The sequence below is a fragment of the Marmota monax genome, unplaced genomic scaffold, assembly GCF_021218885.2.
Source record: "Marmota monax isolate L192 unplaced genomic scaffold, Marmota_monax_Labrador192_F-V1.1 WCK01_AAM20220418_F8-fsc00034, whole genome shotgun sequence".
NCBI classification, from domain to species: Eukaryota; Metazoa; Chordata; class Mammalia; order Rodentia; family Sciuridae; genus Marmota; species Marmota monax.
In genome coordinates, this window is record NW_026693934.1 from 3,107,094 (window position 1) to 3,119,779 (window position 12,686).

The 12,686-nt window shown below is 32.4% G+C and overlaps 1 protein-coding gene across 1 annotated transcript in view; it reads left to right on the plus strand.

Annotated features, from left to right (window-relative positions):
- Lrp1b (LDL receptor related protein 1B) overlaps nucleotides 1-12,686 on the plus strand; it is a 1,856,415-nt gene that overhangs the window by 1,461,781 nt on the left and 381,948 nt on the right. Inside the window, exons 42-43 of the mRNA XM_058585368.1 lie at nucleotides 6,181-6,370; nucleotides 9,673-9,877. Coding sequence (XP_058441351.1) covers nucleotides 6,181-6,370; nucleotides 9,673-9,877 — 395 coding nt within the window. The remainder of the gene's footprint in view (nucleotides 1-6,180; nucleotides 6,371-9,672; nucleotides 9,878-12,686) is intronic.

Below are 12,686 nucleotides of genomic sequence, written 5' to 3' on the forward strand. Positions count from 1 at the left end.
GAAGATAGAGTTACATCCCTGCAAACAAGTTTGCTCTTGGATTAAAAAAAAATAGTAAATAGGGTAATAGGAACAAACGGGAAGGAAGGACAGAGTTGTTCCCCACTCAAACCCTTTGTGTGAGTTGGATCTCCTCTTCTGAGAGGGGTGGGATCCTAAAGTTAGTGGATCCATATTTATGTGCTTGAATGCAGTGCTTTGACCTCAAAATTAGCCAGATTCACATGTTCAAGAATGGCACTTTTTTGGGGTGTATTTTCTTTGCATTATATAGCTAATGGGTTATTTTTGTAAATGCTAGAACTGGATTTTGAGTTATTTCTTTATGGTTTCCTGCCATCTTAGTGAACTCATTAGTTCCCCCACCCCAGGTTGCGGTTGTACCCAGGGATGTTCTACTGTGGAGCTACATCCCCCATCCCTTTTAAATTTTCATTTTGACATAGGGTCTTGCTAATTTTCCAGGCTGACAATGAATTTGCAATACTCCTACCTTAGCCTCCAGAGTTGCTGGAATTATAGGCATGTATCTTTGCATCCAGAACTGAATTAAGTTATTCAATGGATACTCTGTGTTTTTCAGTTGATCTCTCACCAAAAAAAAAAAAAAAAAAAGTCAATTTCTATTTATAGTAGAATTTCTCCTTGCTAAAAAAATTAGGCTTTAATGTAGATTTTATTTAGTTAGTTTTTATTGAATTACATTGGTTAACAAAAATATGTTAAGCTTTTTAACAGTTAAATGATTTCAAAAGAAGTTGCAGGCAAAGTGCAGAGGTACAAAGATATTGCTGTGGTTTAGGAGTGATCAGGATTGACTTTTCAAATATTTGACAGTCAGTACTGGGCCATCCCAAATCAGAATGGACTGCGTTATATCAGTCTTACTATTTTTTGATATGCTGATGAACTTAAATAATCTAAGGAAATAAGTGAAGACCTCTATCTGAAACATATTTTAAATAATCAATTTATTATATTTCTTAATTTGTTTGTTGATGTGAGTAAAAAAAATTTGACTCAGCCTTCAAACCAAAGTAGTAGTAGTCTAAGTCATAGTAAATAGTCCTCATCAAAATCCAACAGAGTCCATTGAGTTGAAAAGTAGGATAAAGGAAAATAACCCAATTAGACATTTGTAAAGCACCTGAATAAGTTTGACTCAAAAGAAAGTGCTAAGTATGTAGATTTTCAATGGTATCCTTACTGGCTAACAATCAGATCCACAAATCTTAAAATAATTTTGTATAATATTATCATACACTCACACACATATGTATATAGAATGAGAAGTTAGGGAAGTCTCTTTGGGACATTATAAAATTCATGTGGATAAATTCATAATAAAAATACCAGTGTTTATTAAATTAAAAAAGTAAATTTGTCCAATTCATTGATGCTTATTCCTGCCTTATTTTATTTATTTTTGCCAAGATAGCTCCAGAACTACTCATATTGAGGTATAATTTACATACATAGGGTTCATAATATGCTTAATATGTTTACAAATTTGTGCAACTATTACCATCTTTACTTTGAGAATATTTTCATTTCCCCTTCTTAAAATACCAAGGAGCAGTCCCTTTATAGAGTAATCTATATTTGTATTTAGTATGAAATCAGGAAATGTGAGTGTTTTAATTTTGTTCTTCTTTTGCAAGATTGTTTTGACTGTTCAATGTCCCTTATATTTCCATATGTATATTAAGATCAGTTTATCAGTATCTAGGAAAAAAAATAGCTGTGATTTTCATAGGGATTACATTATTTATGGATCTTTTTGGATTGGATTACTTTCTTAATAATATGAAGACTTCCAATCCATAAATATGTGATATCTTTCCATTCATGTAAGTCTTCTTTAATTTCTTAAAGTGGTATTCTGTAGTGTTTTGAGGTATAAATTTGAAATTTTCCCATTCTTTTACAAAATTTATCCCTAAATACTCTATTTTTATATTGTGGATTACTTATCATTTTGTATGCAGAAGAACTTATTATTTGCAATTGGAGATAGTTTTACTTCTTAATTTGCAATTTGAATGCTCTTTCTCTTCCTATCTATCTATATATCTATCTATCTAGTTACACTGGGTAGAATCTTCAATATAACATTGAATAGAAAGGCAAATGTGGACAGGACTGTCTTGCCTTGTTCTTGGTTTGGGGCAAATGTATTCCTTTTTCAAAACTATATATGATAGGGTTTTAGTTTTCATTTTTCAAGTTAAGGAAAATTACTTCTATTACAGGTCTGTTGAGTATTTTATCATCAAACAATACTAGATTTTTCAAATAAACCTGTAGTTTAACCATGTCAAGTTATTGATTCATGAAGGAGACTCTACAAAGGGAAAAAAAAAAAAGGTTAATCAGAAAGATAGAAAAAGAAAGGAAGAAAGACAGAAAGAGGAAAGAAAGAAAAAATAAGAGTTATTAGAGGTTTTTAGGGATGGGTAGAGTTTAGACAAAATTTAAGTTAGGCTTAAAGCAACCACATACAAAAAGCTCAGTGTAGTTCTAGATTGTTAAATAGATCCAGGATCCTATTTCTTTGGGAAAAAAAATTAAGTTAAGAAATATGTGGAATACGGCAGTCATAAAATTCTTATTTTAAGATTTGTACTTGAATTAGAAAGTAAGGTTACTACTCTGTGTTTCAGTGACTTATACTTCAAAAAATTGGGATGCTTTATACTAGCTATAATAATTTCCCACAGCTATCTCTAATACTCCGTTATTTCATAGAACAAGACAGTAGGGCACATTCAAGGAGTGGGTCAGTATGACCCCTTAGAGTTGTAGCACATTCTTAAACAAATATTATTTCTTGTTAACTTTACAACTGGATTTGTCTGTGATGATTAGCTTAGCCAGATGAATAGCAGTGTTTTGTACATGGAGCTCCCCACCAGTGGTATCCTTGTTGCTTTTCCCATTCCGTAAACTTTGCCCTTGCTTTAGAACTTGGTGTAGACAAGGGAACTATGGTCCCCTCTTCAGTGGCAATGAAACGTACTTGTGCTCTCTGAGCAATGAAGCTCTTTGGGTCACTATTAAATTAGTGGCTGGTTGCTGTCTGCAAAGCTATTTGGATCAAATTCCCCTCTATTGCTGTGGAATACAGGAAGTAGTGGTATAGGATGGTTCTGCATAATTTGCCTAACTAGTATTATTATTATTTTTTTTTAAAGAACTGCCCTCCTTTCTTACTTTTACAAGACTGTATCAGAACCTCACTCATGCTCAAGGATGTAGAAAGTGTAGGGACTTTTTTTTTTTTTTTTTTTTTTTGCTAAGTACTTGGGGTGTGAACGTGGTATTTTCACATTTCACATTTCCAATATATTTGAGGTGAAAAGTATGGAGCTGCTGAAATAGCACTGTTATTTTCTTAATTATGCTTATTTTACATCCTTGAGTTCCAAGGATGTTTAACTCTGTATTGATTTACTCTGCTCAGATCTGGCCGACTGGATAGTTATTTTATTTTAACTATATAATTGTCTTCCAGGATCAATACCTCAAAATTCTTTTTCTTGCTGTTCAAATGATTCAGGAACCTCATTTTTTAAACACATACCTGTGGGTGCATGCACACACACATGCAGACACACACACACACACACCTACCACAGTTGTTAAATCATTATAAAATGTAGAAAAATGTTTTATGTTATAACAACTAAAATATTTTTCATGATTTGATAATGTATATATCTTTAATTGTCTTTTCTGTTAGTAACATAATTTTCATAACAAACTATAATTTTCTTTTTTTGGTGGGGGGAATGAACCCAGGAACACTAAGCTACATACCCATTCAATTTTTTTTTTTTTTTTCATTTTGGGACAATCTCACTAAATTGCTGATGCTGGCCTCAAACTTGTGATCCTCCTGCCTCAGTCTCCCAAGTCACTAGGATTATAAGTGTGAGCACCACATACGGTATTAAATATCTTTTTGAGAAAGAAATCCATTTCTAAATTACTATAAAATATAACACCAGATTATGTTTAAATATTCTGTTAGTATGTCATCTGTGACAAAAATAACATCAAAGAGACGGTATCTGGACAATGAGGCAGATGTAACATAGTAGCCCTGCAATTATGTCAGCCATAAGAAAGCAGCATCTGTTTTATCTCAGTTTTGATACTGAATGGCTTCTTCCTGGCTGGCAGGATAGTGTCCAGGAAGATCTGTCAAGTCACTAGAAGGGAATAGTACAGAATAAGTATGGATTGATTCTTATTTTCTTGGATTTTTCCAGGCATGTGTTATTTCTCATTCTCTTTGTGAATGATGAAGACATATAGTACCAAAAACAATGCCAATAGAGTTATTATATTTTATAATGAAATGAAATTGCAAAAATGCAGTTTTATTTAATAGCTGAAAGACTTTTAACCATTATCAACATCCCACCTACTAACCCCCAAAAGGGTATCATGTGAAACACATAAAATCAACCTAACCAATTTATCAATTTTATCATGATTTTATAATTTCTCTTCTATCATCTCTGACCTAGATTTCCATACTAATCACCTCCATCAATTCCTTATAAACTACTCTGTTCACTGTTTGAGAGAAGGGTACTCATGGCAAGTTGTTTGTTATACAATCCCCCCACAGTAGGCAAGTTAAGTTTATTGGATCACTCGTTTAGTTCAAACTCTGTATAGATTGAAATTTAGGAAAAAGTCTCTACAACTCATCCCCAAAGACTGGTTATCATGAACATAGACATTTGGAAGTAGAAGAACCTGGTGTCAAAAAATTGCTTTAACACTATAAAACCTGCCTTAACACTGCAACCTTTAGTTGCCTCCTTGGGAAAAGAGGAATAATGAAACAAACTCCACAGACGAGATTTATACATAAAATAGCATAATGTATGCAGAATAGTTTGTGAAACTCTTAGCAGATAGACAGCACCCACTAACTTGTGGCTATTAATTTTATTGATATTGGATATTCTGTGGTGCATGTACAAAGAAAAACAAGTGACAAAATGTAATCATATGAAGAAAAATCTGGGTTTAAAAGCTTTAATTATTGTTTGGCACTCTAACAAGATTCTATTGACCTTCCCAAATTAAATATTTATATACCATAAGTCTGAAAACAATCATTTTATGTACTTTTTTTAAAAAAGAAGAGCTAAATAGTTCTTCTCAGAATTTCCTTTAAGGAAAAATCATAGAAATATCTGTAATAATGTTAATTTTTAACATGTATGCTTAAGGCACACACACACACTGTTATTAAATATTAAGAATAATAACTGAAAAAAATAGGTAACATGAAGGAAAATTGTAATCCTTTGATTATACTTAAAGATGTTCTCAAAACATATCAATGAAAATTATAATAGCTACTGTACATTATCCTAGTGATTATAAATAGAGTTTTATGAAATAATTACTCTTGTTTTTCACCCTGCCACTTTTTGTATATGAGGATCTATGTACTGCCATTTATCTTTTTTCTGAAAATATATAAAGCATGCTTTTGATGGCAATTAATTTCATATTGTATTCTTTTTATATCACATTTATAGAAGAGAATCAAATAATTTCCACATTAACTTAGTAAAACATTGCCTACCATCTTTGATAGTTTTAAATATGAAATTGAATTTGCTTTTTTGATACTGTTATTATAATTTCAATGTGTCTGTTTTTCTTGATATCTCCAAATCTATAGTTATTAATAGAAAATCCATAGTGATTGTACCTAAATTGTATTGCTGACATATGATTTTTCAAAAGCATTTGTAAATGTTGCATACTGGATATTTTCTGAAAATTAAGATTAACTTGTTAAAAAGGGAGAAGATCACTGATTTCCTACATTTAACAACAACAACAAAAAAAAAACCCATCAATTTGATTGTGGTTTCTTTGATAGGAAGACTAAATTTTTAATGACATGGATTTGCAGAACTGCTCCCATGACAAATTTGTCTGTTCGGAGCTATATTTTGGTCTGTGTAATCAACTCTCAATTGTAGGCATCACAATTGTTATTATTTTTTATTTTGGAGGATTGTAGAGGAATGATTGATTAAATAACAGATACATATAAAACATATTGATTCCCTTTTTCTCGCTGAAATATATGTGGTTTTTGTTTATAAATAACAATATAAATTTATTCTTTGCCCCCATCAGATGTAGGTTCTGTGGAAGGACTTGCCTATCACAGAGCCTGGGATACACTGTACTGGACCAGCTCCACTACCTCATCCATCACTAGGCACACAGTAGACCAAACCCGGCCTGGAGCTTTTGACAGAGAAGCGGTCATCACCATGTCAGAGGATGACCACCCACATGTGCTGGCCTTGGATGAATGCCAAAAGTAAGAAAAAGGTCCTTTTATTCTTGTACTATAATTATAAGTCAGAAGAATGTCAGATCTATGTTAACTTTAAAAAAAGATTAACTTCAAGATTAAATGTTTCCTTTGAAGCTTTCTTTATAATTCATAAAAATTTATTTCTTTAATGAAAGTCTTATAAGTATGAATAATTAAAATATCAGGTGGCCTCTCCAAGAAAGATCCAGTAAAAGCAAATTTAAATGATGAAAAGAAAATAGAAAGATACAATACTATGCTGGAAAATGTAGTGTGAAGAAGATCTTAATGCAGAGCTGATTGGAATTATAAATTTAAAACAAAGCTATTAATATATACACACAAAAGAGGGTTTTGTTTCACTTTAAAGAAGTAAAAGAGGTTTCTTTTTTTCACTTTAATGAAACAAATTTAAGAATAGAACATCTTCAATTGAAACACAAAGAAAACAAACAGTAAAAAGGAAAACAAACTTTGTGAACAGATATGTTATCAACATTAGGTAAACAGTAGTCTATATCTGTTGGCTGATATATTGAGCAGATATTTAAAATAAGATTTGTGAGAAATTTACAACACTAAATGTACCATACTGAGTGAATAGGATAAAACAAAGTAGAACAAAAAGGGAATTTGGGGGCAGATGTCATAAAGGAAGCAGTTATACAGAAAACTGAAGCACAAAGCACAGGTTAGGCAGAACAACAATACACATTTATGGTATTTTATTCTCAACAAAGTAGCAAGTTTTTTTTTTTTAAGTTGTAAATGAACATACCTTTGTTTTATTTATTTTTATGTGGTGCTAAGGATTGAACCCAATATCTCTTACATGCTAGGCAAGTGCTCTACCACTGAGCTACAGCCCCAGCCCCTCAAGATTGTTTCTTAAATAGAAAATCCTTTTTTTTTTTTTTTCAATGAAATAAATAAGCAAAGCTCTGACCAGTCCAGCATTAACTAAGCAGAAATAGAGGAGTCCTTTTAGACATGGTGAAGAGGAATTGAAGAATAAAAAGCAATGACATATAACCACTGACCCTGACCTCTTGTCAGAAGAAAGGACTAGATAAATTACTCAGTGTGAAATAATTATAAATCTGGGCTGGAAGTAAAATTAGATTTAATTCACTTAATTGAACACCAACTTATGCATAAAACTCTGAAGCTGAGGGGCAAATAGACTCCTCAGGCAGCTTTGATGACTTAGTTCAGATGAACACAGGCCTTGTGATGCTCTGGCAGAGCCATCTCTATTCACAAAACTGTCTGGTCGCCAAGCAACTTATTCTGAGTTAATTACACTTACCTCAGCGGTTCACCAATAGAATCTCAGGACACTAATAAATGTCCTTACAGAAAGAATAAAAGAATTGGTTAAAGGACTGTCTGACTCAATTTTGGAATGAACACAGGGAAATCACTCAAAATATTTTATAAATACATAGTTTGAATTGCTAAGTGCTTTATCCTAAAACTATTTATTTATATACACTAAAATTTACACTTTCATCTTGCATGTAGTACAATGTATATTAGAATTACTAAACATGCTAAAATATTTTAACTGGAATATTATTTGAAATTAAAGTTTAAGGATAGAGAAGACATTTTTATCGTCATGTATATCAATGACACTTTCAGATGCTTATTATATGTTATTTAGCAGAAAATTTTAAATAAAATTCTAAATTCTGATTGAAAGATAGACACCTTGAGTTCAAAACTTTGCTTAGATCCTAGTTATTTGTACAAAATTTAAATACATAAGCTCTTTGGATCTCTGTGCATTCTCATTTGAGAATTGAAGATGTGAAGTGATAAGAAAATTAATGCCTCCAAAATTCTCTAACTCTAAAGCTAACAATTTAAGAAAACAACACAGATTGTCAGTTTAATACCTCATATTACATGGGTAACTTTTTAAATGTTTTAATTAATGAAATATTTCATTTTAAATGTAAAATTTATGAGTAAAATTGCAAACAATTTAAGAAAATAGAAATTTACTAATTCATAGGACAGAATATTTTTGACAGCTGGTCACTTAGAATATTTTTGTATTCTCTAAAATAGATGAAAATTAAACTAAATATTTTAATAAAGAGTAAAGATGACGTTGTTTTCTTTAATGGATATGGATTGTTTTTAAATTATCAAGTAGCTATTGAGAACTTGATTATTTTCCAATAATAAGTTTTTATTTTTCAGAATACTCAAATAAAAACACATGTTGTATAATTGTGTTGACTATAAGTCGAAATTGCCTTTAGATGATTACATATAGGAATAATTTAGTACATGTATATAATCTTGCTGTAAATACTAAATGTTACATGGTAGTTTTCTTTGTGACTATTAGGCATGAGGTTTTTTTTTTTTTTTTTTCAGATTTTTAAAGCAGAAAACCTACCATCCTCATTCCCTTCCATCTTCTCTCCTTCTCTCTTTAAGCACCAAGAACCTAACTTCAAATAAACTCTTAGGGACAACTCAATAGATAAAACAGGAAAATGAGAACCAATTTCAGTAAAAATATGGCTTGGAGACTATAACCTGACAGCCTTTGTACTCTCCCAGAGAATTCTAATGATATCCATAGAATCCTAGCTCTTTTACAAGTATCAATTCACAAGCACAGATTTAAAACATTTTGTAAAACCTACAAGCAGCAGATGCTGTCTTTAAGGATTTGAGAGCCACCCCTAAAATTCCAGAAACAACATTATAATTCTTAAATCAACTAAGGGAGGAAAGAAAAAAATATATAGAAATACATAAGTTTGGTAATTATTTTTTCTTTAAAAAAACATATAAAGAAGAATGTAGAATATAAAAAGCAAAGCTAGAAGTGAAGAGGGATTTTGATTTTCATTAATTATAGAAGAAAATATAGTTAGCAAAGCTATCCAAAAGGGATCATACTAGATCTGCTTAAATGTGATATTGATAAATTATGCCACATTTGCAGTTCATAGTAAATTTAATATTACTATTTTTTACCTGATAAAAATAAATCCTCATTGTGCATCAAACTGACTCAACTTAATTAAATTGTTATTTGAAGGAATGTACAGGATAATTGGTTTTCAGAAATGGTTTCCAAGCTTAGGAACCTGGAAAAAAAATGTTCATACAAATATAATATCCACATCTCCTCTTATCACTTGGATTCCTTAAGGGTCATAGAATAGATGCCAAATAAATTTGCCTGTTTTAAATAGCTTGGCCTTGCTGTGTTTATATAATGTTTTTACTTTGATGAAAATTTTAATTATTTATTATTATAATTTTAATTTTATTAGTTTAATGTTTTGGACCAACTGGAATGAACAGCATCCAAGTATCATAAGATCTACCCTGACTGGGAAAAATGCTCAAGTGGTTGTCAGTACAGACATACTTACTCCAAATGGACTCACTATCGACCATCGTGCTGAAAAGTTGTATTTCTCAGATGGCAGCTTAGGAAAAATTGAAAGGTGTGAATATGATGGATCCCAGAGACATGTAAGTTAATAGAGAATTTCTATGTTATAGATTTATACAATGATATATTAGAAGAATATTTTCTTTTTACTTTGCTAAAATATGCATATCAAGGAATTTCAAAATAGCTAATTGCTTGAACCAATCCAATTGAATAGCTAATCTATTCAGGACAAGAAACAATCTCTGTGGATATTTTTAAAATTTTCTCCATTTGCATTTGCTGCCATAGAGGCATCTGATCTTTTTGTAAACTTTATTCTAGAGAGACAATAATGGATTTTCTCCTAGTTATTAATTGAACTGGAATTGTTTGAGTGATTTGCATATGCTTCATTGCTATTTATAGCTTTCAAAAATGTGAAATGAAATTGGTTAGTTGCCCAAACACAAAAGAAAATTAGGAAAGAATGAAATGTTTATTTGTATTTGGGTCCTTGAAGCAATCTTAGAAGTTTTGGAGATAGGAGATTCCTCTCAAAGTCAGGCTGATTCTACTGGCAGTCTGTTATCTCAGAATTTCAAATGAAATGTTAGCAGAAGAATCCTATTGTTGTCCCTGGAAAACACATTCTGAGGGTATTCAGGGCACTAAGAATGGATAAATTCAAGTCCCTCCTCTTGATATCACCAGCTATTGGTGAGGAGTCCTGCTTACTCACATTTTGAGTTTGAACTTTAGAGAAGCACACTGAGGCAAGCATATAAAAGCAGGGTTTATTCAAAAAGGGTTAACAAAGGCTTCTCCCACCAGGGAGAAGGGGGCCATAGTAGTATCCTCTTATCCCCAGAAGCAAGGTGTTCTGTCCTTTTTATGTCCTAGGCTTCCTTGGCTCTCCTGCTCTCTTCCCCTAATCTTTCTCCTTCCTGCATAGGTGACTAGGCCCAGGAATGCTTGGTGGGGTGGACAAAAGTGAGAAACAGGTGGGCTGAAGGGGGAAGGGCAGGATGGTGCAGCCCAGGACACATTAATTAACAACTGTATAGATCCCTGTAAGGAGGGGCAATTCCTGGGACAGGTTACCTTAGCAACAGGTTGGAGCAGGGCCAGGTTCTTGATAAGGGGGGAGGAAGGGCTCTGAAGGAATTAACATTCCAACCCCTCAAGGGACAGTCTCCATCTTTCCAGGACTCACTCAAAATTGGCCTGACTCTATCTGACCTGATTCCATTTACCTATCTATACTGCCTGTCTGATTCTGGCTTCACTCTTATCCTATGAAGAATAACATTCTTGGAATCTGAAAATGAAAAGAGCTCAGAGGCTTAGACCTAGATGGCTATACCACCCCAGCATTCCTTACCGCCTTACCTCATCCAGGCCCTGCTGGAAGCACAGCAGAAACCCCTCCCTGAATTGAGGAAGGTCTGAGATGGGGCCAGATAGTGAATGTTGTTGGTAGCTTAATGGACCCTATGGTCTCTGTCATAATAACGGTCTAACATTGCTGAAGCTGAGAGAACATGTAAAAGAATAGGAATGCCAGTATTCCACTAAAATTTTATTTAAAGAAGCAAAGGAACAACAGAAGATCATGGTTTACTAATTTCTAACATATATGCTTGTGCAGATTTAAATTCAATTTAAGGTGTGTGTGTGTGTGTGTGTGTGTGTGTGTGAGTGAGAGAGAGAGAGAGAGAGAGAGAGAGAGAGAGAGAGAGAGAGAGAGGGGGAGGGCTTTTCTTTAAAAAGGAAGCAGTACATTGATTTACATTATGGTAGAGAGAACTCATCACATTGTGGAGTGGCTCTTTTGAGTGGCACTGATAAAGGACAGTACAGTGTTTAAGCAGTACTAGAATAATGGGCTCAGTCTTGATGAGATTTACTTTGTGCAAAAGGCAATAGTACTTAATTCTTGGTCTGTCTTTTACAATTAATGATCGTGTGACCTTAGGCAAATTATTTAACCTTTATAATTCTCAGTTTTCTGACATGAGAATTCTCCACCTAAATTTCAGAATTATTGTGAGAATACAGACAAAAGTATTTGATTCATAATACAGCATAGAAAATCTAAATGAACCTAGGGGTTAATGTTTTTGAAAAAAAAACATGTAAATCTTTTTCTGAATATGATACTATTTTCTTTTACATCTTAAAATTGAAAATGTTTTCACATCTCTCTACAGAAATCCTTAGCCTTCAATTTGTTTTTTGTATCAACCTATTCTGCACTCCCATTAGTATGCATGGAAATTATAGCTACACTAGGTGATCCAGTGATAAGATGACTAATCCACTTAAATAATTTTGTTTCAAAATTTTAAAAAAATGTGTCCAGTTGTAATTCCCAAACTAGCAAATTTCTATTTTTGCTGAAAATTCAAAAAAGTATTTTTAAATATTAAAAATTATATTTTTTATGCTTTGTATTTAAAATATTTTAATGAGCACAAAATAATTGCCAATATTTATGAGGCACACTGTGGTATTTCATGAATATATATAAACATATATAATGAACAAGACAGTGTACTTAACATATCCAGCATCTCAAACATTTTTTTTTTTTTTTTTTTTTTTTTGTAGCTAGGATATTCAGAAACCCTCTGTTCTGGTTACTTTTAAGTGTATAATACAATGTCCTTAGTGATCTTCATCCTGTGGTACAATAGGACACCAGTACTTATTCTTGCTATTTAATTGTAATTGTGTGCCCATTGACCAACTTCTCCCCATCCTCCTTTCCCCCCACCTTCTCCAACTCTATTAGAATAGTAACCATGTTTCTACTCTTTATTTCTGTATGATTGGCTTTTTCAAATTCCACAAGTCAGTGAGATCATGCAGTATTTGTCTATGTTTGGTTTATTTCACTTTAGATAA